The 26731-nt window shown below is 39.8% G+C and overlaps 1 protein-coding gene across 3 annotated transcripts in view; it reads right to left on the minus strand.

Annotated features, from left to right (window-relative positions):
• Window positions 1-26731, minus strand: part of LOC121957629 (retinoic acid receptor beta-like) — a 195594-nt gene that overhangs the window by 35254 nt on the left and 133609 nt on the right. For all 3 annotated transcript variants that reach the window (XM_088090241.1, XM_088090243.1, XM_042506318.2), the window contains one exon: window positions 13320-13461. In XM_088090241.1, the coding sequence (XP_087946367.1) occupies window positions 13320-13461 (142 nt within the window). The remainder of the gene's footprint in view (window positions 1-13319; window positions 13462-26731) is intronic.

Genomic DNA, 26731 nt, shown 5'->3' on the forward strand with positions numbered 1-26731 from the left:
TTTTTGTTAAAATTGCACTCACTGATATTTTATGACCACCATGGATCAAATGACTATGTATAATGTGATTCACAGAAATGTATTTTACCAAATAGAGGATAATACAGCTGTCAAATCTTCACATTATCTCCGACTTGGAATTTACAACTTTTTCTTACCCTGCTGCTTGTAAGTGGGTCTGAATGAAATCACATTTACGGCATAAATTTAAATGCTTTAGGACCACCAGCTCAACTACATTTCCCAGTAGTATTCGGTAACCATAGTTACTGTAGTTACTTATTCAGAAGTTTAAAAAAAGAAGAAAAATCTCATGTAAAATTCATTGAAATTATTTGAAATTAATTTGGCAATTGGTCATGTTGTGTGGTTCATGTTGTATCTCTGGATAAGGACATCAGTGTTTAGAAAGACGATCATTAAGCCTTAGACCAGTGATACTCAATTTGCGGCCCATGGGCCAAATCTGGCACCCGATAGGACAGTCATTTGTGTGTCTGCTGGATGTATCAATAAGCAAATTTTGTCAGGTAATGTAATTTTGTCACTAGTTCAAGTGGCCAAAACTGTCAATTTAGATTCAAGTTATTTCAATGATATATTATATATAATTGTTGGAAATTTTGGTACATATTATTATTAGCTATATTCACTCACTTTTATACCGAACTTACGTATCACTCTACTGGCCTGATAAATCATAATTGAACTAGACGCAAAGAGATGAAACTGATATTCCCTTCTCTGATGAAAATGTATATTTACCAAAATGTTGTTGTAACCTACAATAAAACGGATGGTTCACTCCCAAATTAAAATACATATTACAGGTCTGCCCTCTCTCAGATGTATATGAACTAGATGGCACTCGGCTTGTGGTGCTCAAAGTGCCAAAGAATTACATTAGAAAAACTCAACATTGATGTCTCTTTCCAGAAATCAGGACCCGGTTTCTTAAGATAATCCACAGACCATCAACCATGAGTAGATGGCGGGTGTAGTTTAGAAGCAGAAGAAAGCATATACATTTACTCATGAATGTCACACTCATGCTTGTGACAGTGAGTGTAATTACATGAAACATTAATGTCATCCTCCATGGCTGAGCTGTGATGTTAGCTAGCTCAGTGGTGCTAGGTGAGCTGGCAGTAGATGCCGTCTTCCTCTGCATGGTGATAGGGCAGGCAAATGTAGTTCAGCAGACAGAAAGTAGTTCCTACATGAACCTGCTCACAATGAGGTCTGCGGATTATCTTGAGAAACTGGGTCATGATTTCTGGAGAGAGACACTGCTGTTGAGTTTTTCAAATGCATTTTTTCGGTGCTTTGAGCGCCACAAGCCGAGGGCCATCTTGCTCGATTATACTGGAGAGAAAACAGACATCTCTATGGCTGATTCCTCCAGCACTCTTCAACTCACATCAATAAAATCTAGATTGATAAATAACACTACAGGTGAGAGGTCAAATATGTATTTTTGATCTTGGGGGGAACTGTCCTATATGAGTATTTCCCAAAATGTTGTCACAACTTGTACTTAGAGCTGTAGCACACTGCCTACAGCTCCTGATCCAACCGCTATCTTTCCCACTGACAATACCAGACCCAAAGTGCTGATGGTCAGAGGGTTATGATATTGACCGATTATATATATCCCCATAATCAAATGTTAATCCCAGAAGGAGTTGACCTAAAATGTCTCATCTGCTATATCAACAATGCCTTATATCCTTACATTAATCTCTCCTGATTCAGCTGATGTACACAATTCCGTAATTATACACAAATATCATATACATACAACTAGGATCCGACCAAACTGTGTCAGTTCTTTCAACAAACAAAGACTGCGAGCCAAATCAGTCACAACAAGGGAGTCCATATGCTCTATATATCTATTTAATCTTGACATATTAGGACATGCCACACCCACATATCACGCCTTGTCTTCATGTTCTCGGACCATCTCAATGCATCAAAATGAAAGGGGAGTCAATATAATTTTCTATTTCAGAGATTTAGACTGAATGTTTTGGTCATCCATGGCCTCATGCAGATTACTGTTGCTGCTGAGAGGCAGCACGGATGTGTTGACATTAATCACTTCATACGTTCTGACCTACATCTGTGACCTATATGAGCACTATATGTGAGTGTGGATGTATAAGACTTTCCACAACATCTAGTATGATTATGCAGCTGGTAAAGCACATTTTGACAGTGACAATGTTAATTATTCATTAGAAAAGTCTAAAATGGAATCAGATGAATGGTAATGAGTGATTTTAACAAAACAAAACACAGATGAGAGGGATCCTGGGCACTAAGTGAAGTGGCACCAACACATTTTATGGTAAGTGGTGCTTCATACCTGACAATAATTGTATTCAATGATGTAAAATAAAATAAAAAAAAAAAAACAGTGATGGAAGAATTGATCCTAACCATGTATATCACTGTTTTACAGTATCAGTGTTGGGGCACTGGGAGGGATTTGACTGACAGAGGATAGAGAGCCTTGGGCCTCCTTCTACTTGCTGCTCCACAAAGAAAAGCTGCAAACGCTGAACACAGCAGCAGCAGATAAAGCAGATTGTGAAGCAGTGATTCAGGTTGGTGATTTAGAATGGAGCAATAGAAACCTGCAGCACATCTCTCCAGTGCACACAAACAAAACAAGTGGTCTTTATGGAGGCCTGTTTCTAAAATAGATGTATTCAAAACAAGAAATGAGCAGAAGAAGGTGCTGGATGTAAAATTTGTCATTTGTGATATTATGTTGTTAAACTGTTGTTTTCGCATTTTGATTTGTACATTTGTGGACATAAGTACATGTGAAATATCTGAAACATCACGTGCACTTATCATGTGAATTTGGTAAGATGCAAAATGCTGTCTAAAAGCCAAATATTCTTCATGTGATTCATATACTTGTACTACTTGAATGTGTATTATATAGAATGTGTACTTGAATTAATCACACCTGAAATTATGTGAAATTGTTGCACATATGTGCACAAGTTGAGGCTATTTTGTAATGTTTCAACTTGTCTTCTCAAATTCAGTCAACTTAAAAATTTGAGGCAGCCAGGACATTAGCTTTTTTGAGTTAAAACAAATAGTTTCTTTCTACAGTGCAGCTTCTCCATCTGTGACTGTACCAACAAAGTTCTTTTTTAAATTTAGGTTATTTTAGATCAAACATGATCTTTTCTTAACTATAACCAAGTGTTTTTTGTGTCCAAACCTAACCATACCATTAATACCAATGCTGTTGAAAGGTAAAGAAGCCTAACGTTTCAACATTACATAATAACGTACAATTGTGATGTATCTGTAATCTGCAGAAATGTACTAAAATTTATTCTGATGACTGAGTTGCTGCTTAACATGACATTAAGTTCATCTGTAAGATAGATACACTTTACATGACATATCTGCTTCTGTCTTGTACGCAGCTATCTTCCTAAATCCTCACATTCTTATTTTCATGATTTTCTTTCTTATTTTCAGCTGCCAGCACATTTTATCAGAACTGCTTGTCAAATGGTCAAAAAGCTCAAACAACCCAAATTCACATCCTCATCATGCTGTGATTGGCCGTGTGTGTGGAGGTGAAGAAGTAAGCAGAGTTCGGACATCCCTCTCTAGCTTTCTTTTTCATTCTTTATGCAACAATTTCTGGCACTTTTCACATGAATAACCAAGTGAAACACTATGAATGGTTTCCAGGAGACTGTCAGAAAATGTACACCAATATCTTCTTATTTAAAATTTAATCACATCTCTCCACTCTCTTTTCTTTTAACCCATGCCTTACCTATCCAACCTAATTGATACATCAATACAAGGTCAGTGATGGAGAATTTTCTAGCTATCATGGCCAAAATGGTATCTTTTTATCCTGATAACAATGTTTAGAAAAGAACACCAGCTCTTAGATATCATCTAAAAAAGCAACGCCCAAATCTCTCTATTCAAAATGCTGCTGTCAGCTGGTCCATAACTTCAACAACAAAGGACAGATAGGCATGATGGCTGGTGGGGGCAAAACCAGCCGGTCCATGAACCTCTTTCAACACTGAAAAAACATAAAAACACTCTGCCCCTTAAGGGGGGGATGGTACAGAATAATGATATAGAAAGGGGGATGGTACACAATCTGTCCACGTGTCTGCGTATGTCATTTGTCACAGTGTGGTGACAAACTGTGTCTGGCGAGGGGGTTGTGGTCCACACAGAGGCAGGCCAGCCACAAGATGTGATTTAGGAAGACAGCAACGTGGCAAGTGCACCCCCCGCCCACCCAGGGCAATCAATTACCACCGCACTCCAAGCAAATTACTGCGAGCATGAGCAGATACATCCAAATGATGCATCGGACAAGAGGCCATGAAAATATATGGCTTTTTAATACCCACAAAAGGGGCAGCGGGAACCCATCCAGCGCATTATATAGTGCTTTTGATCACTACTCCTGACTTCTACTTTAGAAGTATCTGCGCTTTTATCTTTCCTGGTATGTTGGTGTCTGTTTGGTTCCTTGAACCCTATTTCTGTGTAATATTCAGATTTCTTGGGTTTCTGTATTTAAAAAAAAAAAAGGTCAAGGAGTTGCATTGGTGTGGAGATGTTTCAGGTACCAGTTGATGATAAAATGCGATCCAGGAAGTATTAGTTTTAGGAGTATGAAGGCTTATCAGACACCAAAAACTGCACCGGTTCTGCTTTTCTGGACACAGATTCATGTGGAGATAACTTTTGATTCTAAATACAAGTGTGAACAACCACCAAGACCCATTGGGATCCGTGCAATCAAACCACTTACTGAGGTGGTCCTGTGACGCATTTGACCACATCTTTTGTGGTGTAAACGCCAATGCATCGTCATTTGCCTACTTCACGAATGCAGCTGTTTCGGTAACAGTGCGCTAACGTTCCATAACTTGCCATAACATCAAACTGAACAAAAGTGTTGAGTCACCATCTATCATTTTGGATTCTGCCTGCAGCAAAATCTCCAGCTGTCCACTTGTGTTCAGATCACTAAAATGCATGTTAATACCAGCTGTAAATGGTCTCTAAGTCCAAAAGTCAGTGTAATTCTATTTCAGTTTTGGTCTTTACCAAAACCTGATAGTATATATGATGCATTTAATCAGCTAATAGCTCCACTATGTTCACTAGTTACTTTACTACTACTCTTTAATGTTAGACAGGTAGTGTATGGTGTGTTTACTGGAGCATTTTTAATAAGAACAGCGGCAGCTGTTTGAAACCAGGTTAATGAGAACCTCTTCCTAACATACAGCAAGCAAGTAGGATATCTGGACATGTGTCCAGAATTGTCCACATAAAATAGGAGTGACATCAACATTCTGGGTGCCTACTGAGTCCTGAACAACCCTTCACAATATCTTGCTTTTTGCCAAGACAGAACCAGAGCGAACTGTATTTCAAACAAGCTTCTCATTGCTTTGCATGTTTGCTGACACTTGGAGCATCTTCAGTGGGAAACACTGAAACAATCTAATGTTTGCTCACTCTTTCACATCATGTCTAGTCAGGAAGAGGTGTGTGTTTGCAGATAGTAAAATCAAAACAAAGATGCTAAAAATCTCATTAAACAGAACAGGTTGGCAGAATTGTTAATAACTAACTATGGATTCTTAACTTTGAGTAACCTCTTTCATAATAAAAAGTCATTTCGACCAGTGCTTATATCAAAATATTGATCAGTGCAGATAATTGTTCGAGCACTACTTTGAGATTCAAAATTTTGATCAATTTTGACCACCTTGAGATTTTTTAAATCCACACTGGTTGATGATTCTTTTTTTATTTTGAAAGTCAGGGCTTTTGATGTGACTCTGTGTTTTTAATATGAAAGTCCTGGATGTCAGATTTTCCCATAGCACATAAATGCTGCTTTATAATTACAGCTCACAATTACACGACCAAAATGTACTCAAATAATGCTTCAATTGATGCTGATGATGCTTGGCATAAAGGCAGATGTCAGATGTCAGATGTTTCCAAAAAATTCAATACAATTCAAAGATAGTCAAACTGTTAACAGAAAAACATTTCCTGGATGCACTCTACTGAAATTGGGGTAATTAAAATGGGGTCTCTGACTTGAAAACACATGAGCACACCCTGCGCACAATCCTAAACTAAACGCTGAGAAATGTGTGATAGGCATTTACTCGCACTGTGTTAAATGCGTGAAAACCGTCCAAATAGCAACTTTGTTGGGCTTTAAGGGAGCGCAGTGAATGAGCAAGTGTCGAGTGTTTCTGAAGCGCTCTCCAGAGTGCTAGACTATGAGATGAAGGGTCAATGAGTGGAGTTCAGACACGCTGTTAAATACACTCTCCACAGCAATGCTTACTGTCACTCTCCAATCCCTCGGCTTTCTGAGACTCTCATCTCCCTCTCCTTTAGTCAATGAGCAATGTCCCACCCTCTGTTTTTTGTCCTCCTCTTTATTTCCTTTTTTCTCGACTGCCTCTAGCCCCCTGGTGCAGTGTGGCCATTTTTCCCTCTGTTCTGCCTCTTTATTGGGATGCTGTGTGGCTCGGCGGCAGCAGGCGCAGACGGTGGCCGTTTTGAGAAGCCGCCGGCCAGCCATCTGCGTGCTGCCAAACTCTGCATAGTGTCTCTCTGACCAAACAGATGCAGCGCTAAATAAACACTATCTATCCGAAGCCCACGTGATGCAGCCCGGGCGGCTCGCCACAACACTTAACATGGCAGCTCTCTAACACTAACCAGGTGGGTGTTGAGCAACCATGATTATTCCTTGCTGCCACCAGAGCATCGAGTTTAAGCTAATGGTCCTGATGGGACACAGGGGTTGGGGGGAGAGGGGCCTGTCAGATGGGAAACATATATTGTGAAAATATGACCTTGGAACAGGAAGGGAACCAGAGAGGCACAAATGCAACTTACAAGGCAGAGATTGTCCCACTGCTGGTTCAGAGGCTTTTCCACACGTTGGCTACTCTACCTGCTTTTCTCTACATAGTAGCCAGCTGGATATTGTGATGTGTCAAGTTATTCTCACACCAACTCATCAAATATTGCCGCTTGATCAGTACTGTTCATGTCTACATATGTTGCCCTTGGTATCCTTCTGCGTCTTTTCTTGACATTCCAGGACCATGACAATTAATACCTGTTAAATGCATTGTGCCTGTTTATTTTCTTGTGCAACATAAACACATGGCTAGGTTTAAGAAAAAGCTAACAAAAAAAAAACAAACAACTTCGTGGTTTGGCTTAACATTCAGTCAGGAAGTAAACAATGAGCTCCCAGGTAAAAGTCTGGGGTTTGCTGGACCCATCCAATAGCCCTTCTCTCTGGGGACCATCCACTGGCACTTTTTTTTTGATAAACAAGCTCTATTTTGATGCTGCTTTATTAACTCTGGCACATTATGTACACTAAAAGTACAAAAACAATTCACAGTGTTAATCACTTTATTTTTATTGTGAATTAAAAAATGGTTGCCCTAGACCCTAACCCAGCTAAACAGGCTAGGCCTGAACCCTCAAACAGACCTTTAAAGGTCTGTCTGAAGTGATGACTAGCCAAATGTCCTCCCTCTTAAGGTCAAAAACTCAAACTGGTTCTTTCAAGGATAACTGTACACACACACACACACACACACACACACACACACACACACAGAGAGAAATAACACTCGCACGGTGCATGTTTTAACAGGTCCTACCCTCCTCTTCTTGCTCTGCAGATTCACCAGATTAATAATGAATCATATCTTATGACATTATGAGACCCATGATCTCTTACCACTGAAAAAATACGAAGACACATCTTGTGTAATGACGCATTCAATCACATACCTGCTGATGCAACGTACATACACAAACACTTAAAGACACAATCACGTACACACACTCATAAAACAATGCTGCCTTTGTGTTCCTCTCTAAGCAGCAGTTCAGTAATCTCCAGAGGCACATGATAGCACGAGTCTAGTGTCCGAAAGCAGATGTTCCCGTCCATCTTCTGACTCAGGTCTCACACTGAGCTCTCAACACCCTACTACCAATACAAATGTAAGCTTTCAGGTGTTATATAGCCTTTGGCTGCCACGTTGGATGCCTCCAACAGTAGGGATAATAAAAGCTGAGAATGGTTGCTAGTGGCTCAAACATACAGTTAAAGAACTGAATGGGGATGATCTGTACTGTCTGATTATGTGCTTCAGAGTTCAGATAATAAATTAACTGCAGTAAAGGTCAGTAACAGTAGCTGCAACTGTTACAGCAGCATAAAAGCTTTATTCTATTCATATTTCATAAAACCAATACGGTTCGCTGAAAGACGCTAAAACGCACCACAGTGAGGGGAACTGCAGAGTTGGGTGATAACTTCATATAGGTTTGCCACGATGAGCTGTACACGTCGTCATTCAATCCACTGTTGGATAAATTATGGTTTAGTCAGTTTTATGACAGGCTTGCATTTCTACCTCTGTTAGAAGTGGTTCCTAAAACCAAACGAAGATGCTGGAGCAATCTCAAAACGTCATAAGGATGGGAATGTACATCACTCGGTCCAACATTTTGGTCCATGTTTCTTGGAAAGTACTGATCAGAGTGCTTTGACAATTTTTGGTGAAACCCTGAGGTTATCCCTGGCACCAAGCCAAGATTAGGACCGAAACTTTCCACTTGACAAACACTTAAAAGGTATGTTAAAAAGTAGTGGATGGATTATTAAGAAATTTGCAGATGCTAGCTAACACTTTCAAAATTACAACTCAAAAAATTTGGCAAATGTGGTTGATTTGCATTTTTAAACATAGCTTGAAAAACTCAGTGGAGGGGATAAGCCTTAAGGGGATCATGCGTTTGATTGTGTGCGTGCATGTTTGTATCTGTCTCTTGGTAGCTCATCTTGCAAACTACTGGACCCATTAGCCTAATGTTTTTTGCGACTGTATGCTCAAGGACCTCCCATGGTTGTGGTGATTAACAATTTTACGACTAAAAAACACGCCTTCTATAGTCTGTCACAGACCACACTTTGGCCTTTGCCATTGCTCAATAACTGAGATCCAAAGAAAGTTTGGTCATCTTAAGCAATTACAGATTGATTCCACGCCCAATATGTTGTGGTCTATTAAAGAAAGCCACAATACGAGAATAAGTCAACCGTTTTTGAGACAGGATAGGGGCGTAGCAAGGTGTTTCATTGTACATTGTGTTCAAGGTTTGTCAGCGTACAGCCTGTCTACTGTGGTTATACTTTGATAATTTAACCTGTGCATTGCCTCCCCATCATTCCATGACATACATACACACTAGACGCACAGCCTGCCCTGCACTCCCAGTTCCCTACCCACATGGGCCTAGACACACCTGGTGTTGATCTTCACTCTACTGAGTGTACAACTCTAGTTGTTAATAGATTTGGGACACCATCGCAAACCCTGTAGTCCCTACATTGAAAGCGATATCAGGTCAGCACGGACCTTGTGCTGCCATTCAGAGCAGGACACCAACCAATCACCTTCATCCATGTATATATATGAAAAGGCATAGTCCCCTCTCTCATCAGTGGCCCTGTGGGTGGGGGGTGGTTGGGGGTTAGCCTGAGGATATCAAGACATCATCTTTTCCATGACTCCTCTGCTGAGGTGTGAAACAGCATAAGAGAAAGGAATGGTCCCCCCCTGAGGCTAATGGGGCATGAAGTGGACCTGAGCTATAAATGCTGATGCAATCAAAGGATGCCAATAACCTGTGAAATGCAAACTGTTCCTATGGATGACAATGGAGCAGGTCGAACATGAGGGCATTGACAGCAGCAAGTCACTGAGTTTCTTAAATACAAAGGTTCGGCAGCCTTTTTCTATCTGTTCATCATATGATTCTCCCAATCCCACTGGGCGGATGTCCGAAAAAACTTTGTGGATGATGCAACTCCTCCTCGCTGGCTGAAATACTGCCTATAGCAAACATATATAAGATTGAATTATGTATGAGCCCAATCAGCTATCTTGTGATTCCACAGCTTTAAGTCATCTCCACATCATACTGATAAATACAGCCATCACTGGATGAGGTCTGATCTAACATGTACAATGCTGTACACTTGTATTAATGACTAACTTTTCCACCTACAGTGTACTACGTCTTAGGCCAGTGATACTCAACTTATGGCCCAATAGGGTGCCAGGTGCTCTTGCCAGATGTTAACCCTCTGAAACTTGAATTTTCATCCTTCTGCTGCTGCTTTCAGACATCTTTCACAACATTTAAACATTTGAACCCTGATCAAATTGGTGTGATTTCTTTTATAACCATGGGAAATAAGGCCAATAAGCAACTTGGTAAGAAATGTTTCACAGATTGCAAGAAATTAGTAGATTTAGAAAATGATTTTAAAAAGGGGGGTTGTTTTTAGATAATAATTCTTGCTGCTCACTGACATCTTTCCATGTTTATGAAAGAAATCAGGCTAATTTGCTCAGGTTTCAAAGGGCTAAAAAATCATACAAAACGTTTATAAATAAATAATGATAATAATAAATAAAAAAAAATGTGGGTCAAAATCCAATCTATAAACAATCCCATTTTCAATACACATTGAGTGTTTATTTTTCTTGCTTTGTAAAACACAGGCATTTGCATTTGGAGCTCATTTGCATTAAATATCCAATTCTCTCCTCACAGTCTATAACTGGAAACACTTCCCCCGCCCCCCGAGTGTGTACTGTAAACAATGCTGAATACTGTTTTCATGCAGCAGGAAATATAACAATGTCTGAATGTGTGGGGACATTAAATCAGGGTGAAAATAGATCTTTTTCACAGCACACATTTTGATTTGTCAGAGTAGGAGAGGCACATGTTACTAACAACATTAACAATGGCTCTTTTTATTCAAGTTTCTCATGATGTGAAAAGTGTGAAAGTGAACCAGCATGCAAAATACCCAGACCCTGAAGCTAAAGATATTAAGTCGAACTGTTTTCTTATTTACACCTCTACCTTTACTGTGACATGTCAAAATGTGTTCTGCGAAAAAGGCATCTCACTTCCAATATGTTGCTCTTTGAAAGGCCCTGAAAAATCTCACAGCAGTTGTCACTTGTGACTGATTAGATCCCTTTTCCATATTGTGTGTGTAGATACGGGAAACATTTGAGGAAAAGACAAAAAATCAAGCTTAATGTAAGTTTTTTCATTTGTCTGAGGTAAAAAACCTTGGTGTATTGATAAATGAAAAATGCCACCAAGTGCAATGGACACAGGCTAAGTGAATTAATCAAGACCTATATGAAGCATGTGACTCAAATGTCACTGAAGAGATGAAATATGGGAGCAGACGAAAACATCATATCAGTGCGGAGCGATGAGGAGACTGTAACCTTTCTTAAATTAATACATGAATCAAACAGAAATGTAATATTTCCATCATGGTTTTTACTGCCAACCTTCAACTATTTGAGGTTTCACAAGAATGCTTTTAATTACGTTAATACACATTCTTCTTCTGCAATGATACAATGGCCCATTGGAGAATTACTGCCTATCATTGTGTATCTTGATAAACCAACTCCTAATAGCCACATGACAGAAGTGGATGAAATAAATGGGTCCATTATTGCAGCAGAACTATTTGCAAACGTGTGGAGAATTGTTTACCTGTATCTCACTCCCTGTGTGTGCAGTCTTTAAGCAAAATACTCAGGGGCAAAGCGAAAAAGAATGGAATGGGACCGCTAATAGCACCATGAATTGAACATAACTTGCTACCAATGTGTGCCCATCTAAAGGTCTGACCTCAAAGCTTTGAAGCTGAATGCATTTTTTCCTTTATTGTGTCTGATTTCAAGTATTTATGTGGCAAAGTTTAAATGCTGCCTTTCTGCCATTTGTTATATGGGAGTTCCACAAGGTAGCATCTTGGGTCCATTACTCTTTCACCTTTATATCAACGACCATAGTTCTGTTACAGTAATGGACCATTAGAAATACTGGATAATTTGCATTTTCTTTTTCTGAAAATTCTGGTAAAATTTGCCCTGTATTTGAATGGAAACCTAACGTGAGTTTATTTATAGTTGGACCCAACTTGAACCCAAGCTGCAGGCAGAGCTACTCTGACTTACTCAAAACAGATTCAGACAGAATAGTAATGACTGAAAATTAGGTCATCCCAAGATTCAAACATGAATTTAGGTCCTTTTCTTGTCAGGCAGCCTCTTTATGACACAAGTTTTATGGTGTTACTTGCAGCTTGAAAATCCCCCAAACATATAAGAAATCCAAATTAAATGTGTGTTTGGAATGTAAAACTCTCACAAAAAAGGTAATTTGGCTAAATACAACATGTAATTTTCTTCCCTACTGCATTCCTGCTGTATCACTGTACTCTGTTAAGTAAATGTGAACTGCAGAATATCTCTTTGATAAGCACTGATGGAATGAAACTCCTGGCTCTGACAGCATGATGAAATAGTTTTAATGAAATAGTCTAATTAGTGTTTTTGGCCATGGTTATATCACATACATTGGTGTGTGTAACTAATAATGTGGTGCATCAAACATGTGCGTGTATAGTGAGTGCTCCATTACATCTCATCATTTGATACCAATGTGTCATCATTTTTAGCCAAGTGTCAAGGTTATTATTGGATTTTCTACCGCTGGAGTTGAGTCAAGTTAACCAACAGAATTTTAAACATCTAAACAGTGTTTTCTGACTGATCTGTTCCAGCGAAAGCCCTATTCGCACTGGACTAGTATTAGTCTATTATAGTATTAGTAGTATTGAATGTATTGCAGCAAAGGAAATGAATAAATGGATTGTTCCGACAGAAATTGAAGGGAAAAGCTCAAGTTGAAACATTTTAAGTCTGATCACATCTTTTCATTCACTTTGTATGCTATCATGCTACCTAAAAAAAATTGCCTCTTTAAAAACCTTGCATGTTTTATGTGCATATTTCTATATTTAAACATGTTGCAGGTTTGGCATTTTGTAAAAGTTAAAGAAAGGGCCAAATTGTTTTTATATTCCTCTAAATTATTTCCTGTAATTATACATTCAGAGAATGTAAATGTGTCTTGTGAGGTGTCCCTAGGTGCTTCAAAAAGGCACCTACAAATAAAATGCATTGCTATTATTATTTGTTTGGGTGGAAAAGCCTCTGTAACAGCACCACTGTAAACTATTTAATATATACACCTAAATAAACCACTAATTTCACACCCTGATAATATTTAATTAAATTCCATATCATCACACTGTGTAAATTGGGTCTAAAACTCACACTCTTTGGACATTCCCACTCCGAAGCACTTCTGCAGGCGGCAGTACTGACAGCGGTTCCTCGTCACCTTGTTGATAATGCAGTTCTTGTCCCGGTGACACGTGTACACCATGTTCTTCTGGATGCTTCGGCGGAAAAAACCCTGAGGAAACAGACAGAGAGGGGGGTTGGTTCATGAAAAGAAGTCTCTCACGACGTTAACCTAATTTTCCTTCTAATCTTCTGTAGCCGCCTATTTTCTAAAACATCCACACAGCTTCATTTAAATTCTCCTGCCACTGGATATCATAATGTCACGACAGCCTGTATAACAATGTGCTGGATGTTTTTTTTCTTTTCATTGCCATTAAGGCTGAGAGAAAAAGGGAGTTGGTGTGTCCCTGCTGGGAGCTCTGTGGAGCTTCAAATGCTGGATTTAAGCTCAGAAACAGAGCACTAGTGGGAACAGAGAGTGAAGAACCTCTGGGTATCAAACAGTGAGGCGGCTGGTGCTGTACAGAAGAATAACAGAGGACTTTGGTTCAGCTGTGGGTGGGGAGCACCATGTCTGAAGGTGACATTGAGCCTCTGTAGAAGACCAAAGACATTTCTCTTTGAAAAGAATGCTTTCATAATAATTCAGCAGAACAGCGGTTCAGTAACGGGTACTAATTGGGCTCATTCAGTGTTTCGGTGTTAAAAGAGATACAAGTAAACAAGTGAGAAAACATATTGCTCGATAAACACTTGTGGATTGGAAGGGCTCTGTGAAGAGAGAAGGGATGGCTACAGTTAGTATTGGTATGTATAAAGAATTATAACCCCCATCATTCAACCTATAGTGCATAACTAGTCAAAAGCATCCATAAGACACTTGATGCTTATCATTCATTAGAAGTCACATATATAATGTTTTATGCCTATTGATATGGTGCATCAGTAAACAGTATGTGTGTTTATGAGCGTAGTCATAAAGCATTATGAATGCATTATAATTCACTATGGATGTCTTCATAATGCGTTATAGATGTGGTCTTCATAGAAAGTGTTACCCATTTTTCTTTTCATATTTCACTGAAGTATGGTCTATGATCACTACAAGAGGACCTTGCTTCCTTTAATATTATATAAATTGATCTCTTTCAGTCTCTTTCAGCAGTAGCTTATCACAAAACATATGAGACCTCAGTGCTTTTATAATAATTGTCTGACCATTAGAGATTATTTCAGCTTTCAGGATAATGCCTTCCTTTAAGAATCTGCACAAGGCTGGGGCATTGGTGGCTCACTGGATGAAGTGTGAATCCAGCCTCGGCCCTTTGCACTTACTCTCTGTCCTATCCAATAAAGGCCAAAAAAGCCCAAAACATATCTTTACAAAAAGAAATTTGCACAAGGCCAGCATAGTATGCACACACCTAATATTTATTCTGTAGCTATTATGCTTTTTCTTTTTTTTTCTTTTTTTTTTTTACAGAAATGATCCTTTAAGCCCCCTCCAACTAAAATCAAATGGCATGTGGTGTGACATGCCATGTTCACCGCCGCCCCTTAAAGGAGAGCGGTCATGAAGACAATGTGGATCGTCTTTGCTAGTCTTGATACACAGAAACGAAGGCTCAGCTGAGCTTTTCTTCATTTGTTGCTGAGCGAAGTGACAGAAAGCAGAGGAGCATCTATAATAAGCAGGAGTCGTCACTGATTTTTTGCCTCTTGATATTAATTTGCCGTTGCTCTGGGGTCTTTTGCAATGATCGTCCATCATCCAGGGCCTTTTGCACATGTTTGCAGGCATTTGTGCCTGAGGAGCTTCATTCAGTATAAGGGGGTGGGGGGGGGTTAAAATTCCATTTACCATAGCTGCCTGTGACGGATGGGACCTTGCCTTTTCATTAGTGAAGCAGGATGCATGATGGGTAACAGATTAGATCACGGGACTGAAACGGCTGACTCTGTAGCCCATCTCGCCTCGGCCTCGAGCATCCGTCAACCTCCGGACCGCCTCCTCAGTAACACAGATACAAACCAATGCAGCCAATCGGGTGTCAGTCTTGATGACACGTGACCGGCCTGAGGTCACCCCCCCCAAGTTGGTATTATTCATTTTCTTAATAGAGGCCTTTATCCTGGCTGATGTAAGTCGAGTGTGTTTATAGACATTACCCCCAGGATCTGATGGATGACCATGGAAGCGGCCTGCATTGCCATCAGCTGCCAAATAAGTGTGTTCAGGTTGGGTAGAGAACCCAAGGCTACTCAGGTACTTATGTCATTCAAAGCTGAGAGCATGCAGGTCACTTAGCCTTGGAAATCTATGTGTGTGTGATAAGTGCTACACAGTGTGCTGGGGGTTATACTGGGAGCCTGAGCAGCTGCAGTTTGTGTGTTGTGCACTTACTGCAGACCTATTCTCAAGACAGATTTGCATTTTGTGAGCTTCAGCTCTTTAGGGAAGATTTGTTGACAGTTCAAGGCCTGAGCTGCAATGCTACTCATTTAAACTCTCCTCATCCATAGTTTGGATGTGTCAAATATATACAGTATACTGGTGTGTAAGAAAACACATACTTTTTTTCTGACCAGAGATGTACCTTTGATAGTGAGTATTTTTTTTTCTTTGCCATGACACTTATGTTTTACCAAATTAGTGACTATTAAGGCCATACTCCTTGAAACTCCATACTCTATTTTACTTGAAACTGCTTTCTATTGAAAAGACAGTTATTCAAAAATATCCCAGTGAATAGGTCTTAGGGACAACAAAGCACCAGGGACGACAGATCTGCATGAAACATGCTATAAACTTCTTAAAATGGAATTTTCAATGTAGTGAGCATCAATGGTGCTGCTTATCATTGCACAGACGGGTATATGAGCGGGAACTCAGTGATTACTACAATGCAAACTCTGTTTTCAAATTACTTCACATAAGATGGAGATGCACAGGCTTCAACCACTCATTTTTAGTTTCAAGGATAAAATAAGGATAGGATAAAATAAACTTTAAACAATTGGCTCCAAGAGAATTATGAAAATTTGCTCCACCATCCACACCCAAAGACACACAGCTGCTTATTTACTGCCAAATTACTGCTCCATTGCAAATGTTTTGCAGGTTTGGCACTGACTATTTACTGGCGTGTACCAACTCATTGTCACTCTGAGCTCATACTTTTTTTGCAAGCGAGCCTTCTTTTTCAGCATTTTAGTTTAAAACATTTTTCTAATATGTTTCATGAAATAATGTACCTTTCTGTTCTCCTCAATTATATTCAAGTACTTTTTAAGGATCAAGTTAAAAATGTCTGATTTTCAAGGTATTCCAGCACTTAAATTTCTGGATGTCCAATTCGAGTACCTCAAAGCACTTTAAGCACCTTGAACCTTATGAACCTTGATACACCATGTTTTTTGTTCATATCCTTAAAAGTTTTGATCACTGCTTTTCAGGACTCATGGAGTAAAAAAAGGTAGGAATGTAAGAGTCACAAGACAAGCCTTTGTTATGTGTACGTTAAGTATGTGCTGTATAGAGACTGCAATTGTGTGTATAATGTGTGGTTAGAAGAGGTTGTTTGTGAAACATTGTGTATCTCCAGTGGTTTCTTGGTAGCAGTAGTGAACAGATGCCATGACTTGCAGCACTTCATCTCTACAAGCCTCCGGGGGAAACACCAGTGTCGGAGATGACACCAAGACTCACACAATCATCACGGAGAATCACACAATCATCACATCTGCTCGATTGCCTTGATTTTTTTCTTTTTCCTTCCTGTTATTTTTTTTTTTGCTCGTCTGTATCTTCTCTTTTCTCCTTCCTCCATCTCTTCTGTCTTCCTCTTTTCTTTTTTATTCCTCTCCTCCGCCACAGGACACAAGTGTTGACCTGAGACTGTAGACTGCTCTGATATTTGCCAGCGCGTGTCCTGCGGGTTTACTCATTTGAAGCTTATAAATGTGCAACCAAAGGACACCCTTGAGCTGCGTGTTGTACAAAGGTGTTTACCTAGGTAGAGTGCAGCGGGGGGGAGGGGGGCTGCTGCTGCTGGGGTAAAATAAATGATAGGATCAGAGGTTTCAGCTGTGGGGACACGCTGAGAATGAATCACACCTCGAACACAAGGATGCAGAAGAGGGCAGAGCTGCTAAACTCAGTGTACCCTCCTTCAGTATTTGTCTGCAGCATCTGGCACAGCAGAACTATTAGTTCTTGGGTGGTACCCGACTCAGAATTATGCTAGTTGAATCAGATCTGGCTATTCAATATGAATATTTGACTCATTTTGTTTTCCATACAAAAGTTTTAAAGACTTAACGGGCTCTGCGGGACATTCAGTGTGACAGCGGCATTCATGTCATATAGAAAACAAGTTAACAACAACAACCGGTTTTGCAGACAATAAATATCTACAAAAGCCAGAGATGGTATCGTGTTAACTTGCTCTTTCACCACTTCTTCACTTTACGGTGCCTGTCTCTGTCTCTCTCCCTCTGTGCTGCTGCCTGCATGGCCACAGCTGCAAAAAGTAGCATGACAGTCAAGAGTACTCACTCCGCAGAAAAATCTTGGGATGAAAACATCCGGAGAGATACCCCCCAACCCTGCCAACCGGCAAGTTCACCAATTGCTGCAGGCCATCTTGCCATTTTCAGCAATGGACTTTTAGGCTCACTGGCAGAGGTTGCCAAACTAAGGACTATCAAGACTTTGAGTCATTCACTCCAAAAAAAAACAGCTGCAGGCTACTGTTAAGCTATGCTGGGTCGTCTTTGAAATGCTCTGTAATTTTCTTCAGACTTGCTCAAGTCAACAAGTACAAGTGTTATCACGGTCAGGAAACCCCTGAACCCCTAAAATGTTGTTGACACTCTTATGCAAACAAATACACAACACAATGGGCAGTATGGAGGTCAGCTTGAGGTCATGTTCATATATTATATAATAACATAATTATCGTCACTAGTTTACCGTGAATAAATACCCCACACCTGTAACTCAATGAAGAATAGGGGTGAGTGTACTTACTCAGTTAGATAGCTATATTAGTTAAATTAGGGACAGCTAACTGTCTTGATGGTATTATTATTTTTTACTTTAGCGAAGCTATTTGTGACCATGCTCTGTGAAAGGTGCTATATTAACCCTCTGAAACCTAGCTCGCCATCAGTTTTGTTGTGCTGCATTCCAACGCCTTTCAGAAGCGTTTAAACTTCTGCGACCTGGTTCGAAATTGGTTTTATGTCTTTTGAAAACATGGAAAAAGGCAATAAGCAACTTGGCAAGAAAATAGTAAAGACTGACAAGAAAATGGCTTGACCACTGTCTGTGAGGAAATCAGATAATACAAAAAGAAAAAATGTCCAGAACACTATATTATAATTCTTATAATTATTTATCTGAAATTATGTTACAGAAAAAAATATTATTTTATTACCTTTTCCGCACTTTCTAAAGGCAATTTACTCGTCTCTTTTTGTATTTTACTTTCCTTTATTTTTGGTTGATTTTCATTTAATTCACTTCTAACTTTTTACTGTTATTCTGCTATTTTTTGGGCCATTTTTTGTCAAGTTGGACCCATGATTTTAAAAGAAATCAAGCCAATTTGCTGGTGATTCAAGGGGTTATATAAACTTTCTCTCGCCATAGTGTCTTTCCATTCTGTTCTTTAGATAAGGCCATGTTGAGATGTAATGTTGGGGCACCAGGGGACACAGGCCCAGCCACCTGGGAGACGAGGCCACTTCCCCCTGGACTGATAAACTGCACCTTAACCGAGATCATTATCCAACATCTTGTTATCTTAATGGGCCAGGGATAGGGTGTCAGAGCGACGGCCCCGCCATCTTAGGCCTTCTCATTTACAGATTAAAAAACGAAAGTGCCGCCCATTAATTATTTAGCTACAATCCAACCCCTTGTCCACCTGGCCTCCTCCTCTTTCTCTCTCCCTCCCTCCCTCCCTCTCTCTCTCTCTCTGTTCCTGCCATCGACTGGCTGTCCGACTCTTTGGACTCGGCTGCAGCGTTTTGTGTTGCCTGAGCATTCAGCACAGCCGAGGGGAGAGAGGCAGAGCGGCAGATTAGCTTTCGCTCTTAATCGTGTCGACATCTTATCACTGCCGTGGAAAGTGGAGAGGACGCTGGAGACCCTGGGGGGGTTCCAGAAAAATGAGGAGGAGAGGTAGAGTGGAGAGTAGGAGGGAAGGGGGGGGTTGATATTTATCCAGTTTATCCAGTTCAGGCTATTACTTACACCTGCAGTTCACTGGAAAGACACCATAGAGTTCAGGGAGGGTACTGGGCTGCCGGAACGAATGGGTGCCAAAGAGGACGACGAAAAACAGGTCCCCTAAATGCTCGTGTCCCATATAATTTTTGTGATTTTCATGTTAAGGATACACTATACAGGGTTGAAAACAAAAAGTATATAAGTCTTTTGCCTTTGAATTTCTGAGAGAAGTGGCTCTAAACTCTTTAGGCTTGTGACTCCGAAAAGCAAAGCAACATCTACATCTTACCCCCCGTCAGTGATCTACTAAATGTAGCCCATTTAAAGGCTGCCTTTTTTGCTTGCAGTTGCATTAGTTTGAATAACAGTGCCCGAATCACCTAAAATGCAAAGAACAAATGCAATCTTGTGAATTCGTTTTTCTGCTCTTCCATCTTGTTACTTAATCTTGTGACTCCTTATGAAGTAACTACCAAGTCTGAAAGAACTGTGTGGAAGTACCCTTTATACAGTCTCTTATGACAGTACTATTGAGTTTTTCATTTAGGGGTTAACCATGTCGCTGTGAAGATCTGCACAGAGCAGTCTCTGATTTACCGTTGCTGAATGAGCCTCAAACACATCACATCCACTTTTTTCTCCTGTGAGCGAACAATAGCAAGAAGACGGCTTGGTAGAGGAACAGCTCTCAGTCCAAGTTGGGTCAGCCTTGCCCTGATGCTGGCTCCTCTCCCTGTCTTTATCCAGCTTTTTTAAACTCCAGTTACAAAATTCAAAGATGTTTCGTAGCCTCTAGCAGCAGCTGTACACTGAGAAAAAAGAATTTAATTCACTGGGCCAACTGCTGGCAGCTTTTAAGGTGGAACATTAACTTGTAATATTACTCAATGCATTAGTTGATGACTCATGACACCTATCAACACACCTTAAATTTCAATATGACAACTTTGACCACGCTATCTGTTATTGTCTCTCTTGGATGATATACACTTTTAGTAATGAGTGGATCTTTAAGCATTATAAATTATATTAATTTAAACTGGATTATGTTAGCTGCATATATTCAAATCCTCTCGTAGAGAAAAAAAAACACTTGGGGAAGCATCTTTGTCCTCCAGCAGCACTAAACCCCTGCTCTTTCCTGACAAGAGACATTGCACAAACCTGCTATTTATTCATATCCCATAGAGAGAGACTCTCACTGCAGCCTGCAGCCCCATTCTGTGGACAATAAACAGGGTGCAGACTCCCACATGTAAGAGTACTGTCTGTGGTAGAAACACAAAACAGATCTAGGGTCTAGGTACCTGTTTGTAGGTGATACTTTTGGTTCCATAGGCACTAAACCAAAAGCCTTTGATGGAAATGCAGCTATTGGCTATTTACATCCCCGGTGTAACTAGCATTGTTGGTGGCCACAGACACTTGGGTAATAATAGCATCTGGCTTAAAAAAGGATATTGAAAATCTATAGACAGTCAGCTAGTGATGGGTAACTTTGCAAGGTCCTAAATAGAGTAAATAGCCCTGCAGATTGTCGACCAGAAAGGATCAATAAACTAAAGGCAAAGGCCAATGCAGTTAGCAGTTGTGTACACAGATGATGCCAAAATTCAAAGCTGGCAGAGAGCAGCTTTTAGTATTAAAGCAAGACCTTGTCAACCTCTTTTAAACAGCGGCCAGTGTGGACAAATAATTAGTACAGGATAATAAAATAACAACATAATAACACATTGACTTTCCCTTGAACTTTAAGATTACTTATTGAAAACAAATTATTACTGATATAACAATAACAAGTCCACAATTTTGAGATTACAGATTTTCAGGCAACAACAAAAACAAGAGGAACTCAACCCTTCTTCCTGTGAACACATCAAGAACCTACTACATGTGCCAGTTTGTTTTTGTTTTTTTAAACATAAAATGGGGGGAGCGGTGATGTTGTGGTTCACCTGCTGTATGAACTGAGGCAACAGAACAACAGGACAAAAAAGGAGCCCGGGGTGCACAAAGCCCTGCATTGTTACTGTGGCAAATGTGAAACCTCAACAGATAAGGCACAAACAGAGCAGCAGTCAACAGCTACAACACGGAAAACAAGAGACAGCTCTCTCAGACCCCCACTCTTCTCTGTTCCTCCTCCTCTCCACCCCCGAAACCCAATCAGTGCTTATCTGTCCATCCAAGTACCTGAAGTGCACAGATGGACCAGGAGATACAGTAGAGATTGAAAGGCGAATAAGGGGAAAAGTAGAAGGGAGAGGGCAGAAAAAAAAGAGGAAGAGAACAAGAGGAGGAAGAAAAAAGGAGAGATAGCGAGTGAACAGAGGAGCTGTGTGACTCACCCAACCTGCTCTGAATAGCTGCAGAGACAGAGAACCGGAGACCGAGTGAGAGGCATAAAAAGACAACGGAGGAGAGAATGAGGAGGTTTCAGATCACCCAGTCTTCCACAGACGCCCCACTGTGGCCCTATTCTTCAGGTTGCCGCTCGCCATTGAGCACTCATCTTTCGGACCCGGACCTGGCGGGGGCCCCCGGAGTGATCAGAAGCCATCTTTAAGCTCTCTCACTCTCCGATGGGAGGCCGCCGTCCTGCTCACTTACACACTAGCACACACCACACAGAGTCAGACCTGTTGCTGACCTGTCCCATCCTGCACAGCGAGGCCTGGACTCACAGTAACAGTAGTGCGTTTCCAAAGTAAGGACATTTTTGCAGGCTTTCTGCAGGGTGTTAGGTTTAGGATTTGGTTTAGGTAAACAGATTGTGTAACAAGTAAAAGAGTTTTTATGAAGCTGCCATTATGCAAACTGGAAAAGCAGGAAAGGAGTTAGTTCATTTTTGTAAGAGTTTGAATTCTTTGAAGTCTGAATTCAGGTCAGTCTGTGTGTCAGTCAGACTGCACTGTGCTCTCATACTGACTTTTCACACATTACTTGGACTGTTTGAGAGGGGACCTTTTCTGCTGGCAGAGCTGGAATCCTGTTTATACATGTTTTTTTTGTAATATATACTGATTTTAGAATCCTATAAAACATGTTTTTGTTTTTTATTATCTTATGAATACATGTAAATTGAGCTTTTTTAAAAAAAATATATATTTTATTTTAATCCTAGCATTTTTATTTGTCCAGTTACGCAATTTTTACTTTGGCAGAGTTTCAAAAGAAGACCTGCACTTAAACTTAGTACAATATTTTATGCTCCCTAACCCCTCCTGCAGGATGTCAGCCTCGACTTGTTCTCTGCTGTCTGTTTCTACGATGTGAAAAAGTGAGTGCAGGTAGAAAAAAAAAAACACGTTACTGCACAGCTGCACCTTCTGTTAATGAGGACCATCCCATCTCAGGATATTAGGGCCCCTAACGGATCCCAAAATCCAACCAGATGAAAGGCTGAAGAAAGTGTGCATCAGCCATGCAGCCAAATCAGCAGAAAATGTTGACATTGCACATTTCTGCAAACTACAGACACTTTGTATGTCATTATGCAGTGGATACATTGAAACGTTATGTTTCTTAATGTTTAAACAATGCTCAGGTCCAAATGTGGTAAGGTAAAGATCATGCAAATGCTAAAATGCACTCTTGGTAGCACTATCCAAGAGGAAAAAACAGTGACAGCTCGCTAACAAAAACGCCCACGTTTGGAGCTGAAAAGCTGCTGGAAAAACAGTGACAGATCCCTAAAAAACACACACGGTTGGGGCTTTAAAAGCCGCTGGAAACAGCAACAGGTTGCTAAATAACACCTTACACACTGGTATTGCCACTGACTTCTTTGCTTGAATCGTTTTGCACATGACAATAAAGAACTTGAACTTGTTAGTAGCCATATTTTTGAATTTTCAGTAAAGCCAGGCTAGCTGTTTCCCCGTGCTTCTAGTCTTAATGCTAAGCTAGGCTAACCAGGTGCTGACTCAAGCTTCAAGAGGAAACCAGGAAGGAAACTTTTTGCATTGTACAAATAATTACATATATTATTCTTTGTGATGCTAATACAAGGTATTTACAAAGCTCAAATTGTGTGTAAAAATTTTACTTTTTGTATTTTTGGTTGTGATTTTAACGGAAACAAGTTTTGACTGACAAGGGAGACTTAAATCTAATTTATGCAGCCTTTTCTCATTCTGAAGTCGTCAAATACTGCGGCTTTTGCAGGGCTTTCAACATAAGATCCAAATGCCAAATGCCACCGCTTCTGCATTCTAAGCCATTGGACGACATCAGCTGAGAGCACGGCCGGACAGGACTGTCTGCAGTGTTATTATGTGCTGGCAGATGGCTGGATGGCTGCACGGCACTGCCAAGGCAGCAAGAGGAAGGTTGTCAACTGTTTAAATTAATGTAAAATAAAATAAAAACAAAACAATAAAGACAATAAAAAATAAAGTGGTGCTCCTGTAGGGTGTTTTCAGAATTGTATTTGGGTTTGAAGCAGATGATAATAATAATTATTATTATAACAATGCAATTCCAATTGTGAGTAAAAACAAAATCTTTTGAGTTTTCTCTAACTGTAATAAATAATGCAGTGCTGAAATGTGTCATTCCACATTTCACAACAAGTAAGCAAATGTGTTAAAATAAATGAAAGCTCCACAGGGTACCTTTAATGGCAAATTTAGACAAAACTCCAAAGGAATAAAAGACCATCAATCATGGCTCAGAAAAGTCTTTTAGCAGTGAGTGTTAACTCTCTAGACAAACACTAGAAAGGATTACTTCCTCAAACAGCAGCTCACCCTCAGCAATAGTGTGTGACACACATACTGTTGCTTCACTTCACACGTCCTCAACAACCTGAGCTCTGTCCAAACACAAGCACACTCCAGGAAATACACACAAAAATCCCGTCCCTTCTTTTAACTGGCCATCTACTGATGAGTGAAAAAGACATGAAGTGGTATCAACAGTTGAGCAGCAGATTGCGCTGCAGGGAGAGGAGAGGGATGTCGGGGCATAACAGTCATATCTATTTCCCGTCACACCTCTGCGGCGCTGACCCTCTCTGTTTGATTTTTCTCTCTCTATTAGCGCTCGGGCTTCTTTTATGTTGTACAATGTTGACAAATCACATTATGGAGTGTGTGTTAGCACCGGGGGGAGCTGTATAGATTACGGTGACAGGCAGAACGCAGGCAGAGAAAGGGCCCAGCAGATCCATGTCCTCTTTTCGCGCTCTATCTCTGCAGTAAACTGTCAACTCAACTGGGCTCTTTATCATCACCGTCCTGCAACAGCAGCGGACAGCGGGGAGTAAATAAAAATATGAAAAGCACTTGGGAGGAGGAGGCTTATGAGATCTGAGGAGGGTGCTGCTGGGCCAAGCACTGCTGTGTATGACGGATGTAGTGGGAAATCAACAAGGAAGATAACTAAGACAAACAGCAAACCACCACCAAGAAAATGTAAATGACAACTGAATGTGCATTTAACTATGTATTAAACCTACATATGTACTATTTGTACTATTCATAGACACATAAACTCTTAGCAAATGTATGATCTCAAAATAAGTGTATCCACAGATGCAGAAATATGAATATGCAGTCTTGTTACCAGATTTATAAACTCTTGCATAATGCATAGTTGCACCAAAGAGCTTATATTTTTAGTCACATTTTTGTGTTTGTCTGTTAGTCAGCAGGATATCTCAAAACCAATGTGCAAATTACCTTCTGACAATTCACGCTGAGCACTTCCAAAAAAGAAAACGCATTAACACAACACAATTATTCATTCCATACTCAGCAAAAGAACGAGAAATGTCATTGAAAAACTTTTTTAAGTTTTAAGTTTTTGCAAACACATACCCACCCTGCACCTTGACAATTCAACACCGGAACAGATATCTGTAATTATCTCTAAATCAGGTCCAGACCTGAGCTGTTTTTTCACAGCTCACAGCAGGCATGTGGCCTTCGGTATCACATGTACTGAATTAAAAGTCAGACTTCAAGGGAGACACTACAGGTGAATAAGGTAAAAAATTTAACTAAGTGATATCACCATGAAACTTAGTTGATTACATACACAAAGAAAAATATTTTTTGTATTACAAATTTTCTGAAATGTTTTGTCTGAAACTGTATTTATCACTTCATAAATCAGAGATGACTGTCAGCAGCCATTACAAAAATCAATACTCATCATTTTTAGGAATAGTTATATAGGAGTTATATAAATCAGGCTATAAATGATATATGAAAAAACTCTGCCCTTAAAACCTTCAGAATATAGATAAGAACAAAACAAAAAAACATTTTAACAAAATGTCCCATATGTATTGTAAAATCTCATACATTTTTGAGCAAAAATAACACTACAGGTGGGTGAAGTAAAAACTTTAACGAATAGATATCACCATGAAACTTCCCAAGGTGATTTCTTACATTATGATAATACTTTTTTGTATTTAAACTTTATTTTTAAACATGAAAATGAGGCCATATTCAATTAAATATGTGCTCTCTGAACCGATTTCCAAAACAGAAACGCGAATTAAAATAAACACTTTAATGTGTATTTTGAAAACTTTCTTTTCCACTAGTCTGAAATAATACAATTATGGAGGGCAAAATTGCCTGAAATCTTAAAATTCACCAGGGCATGAAAAAACATTTTTTATGTTATGTCTGTTTCCATCTCTACTACCTTAAATTGGATTAATCTGCCCTAAAAGAAAAGAAAAATGAAAAGAAAAAGCAAATCTCCCCGGCAGACGCACATTTTACTGTGAAAAAAAGCAAAGAGTGGAACAATACAAACATTAGCCAGTTATTATAACTGTGCCTGTAACATGAGTCTGCACACAATTAGACATAAATGGACGTGGACCGAAGCAACTTTTATGTCATAATGCACAACTCCTACAGCGGTGTATGAACCACTCTGCTGTGAGTCATTACATTTAATCAATAGCATGTTGTGCTATATAATAGATCAGTTTTGGGTGTAGTAAATGGCAGCAAATGGCTTTTATCCAAAGCGCTGTAACATTTTCATTTTGTCCATCACACACACACACTCTTACACATATACACTTTTCCTGTCTTTTTTGGGTCAGTTGTGTATATAGAAGAATATACTGTACAGAAAAGGTGGGTTTTGACCTCAAACTGAACTGAAGCAAAATCCATGCACCAATCCCTGTGAATATGGTGTTCTAAATAGTAGATTTAAATGAGAAATT

This window comes from Plectropomus leopardus, chromosome 17 (assembly GCF_026936395.1).
Source record: "Plectropomus leopardus strain MGB_pleo_1.0 chromosome 17, ASM2693639v1, whole genome shotgun sequence".
NCBI classification, from domain to species: domain Eukaryota; kingdom Metazoa; phylum Chordata; class Actinopteri; order Perciformes; family Serranidae; genus Plectropomus; species Plectropomus leopardus.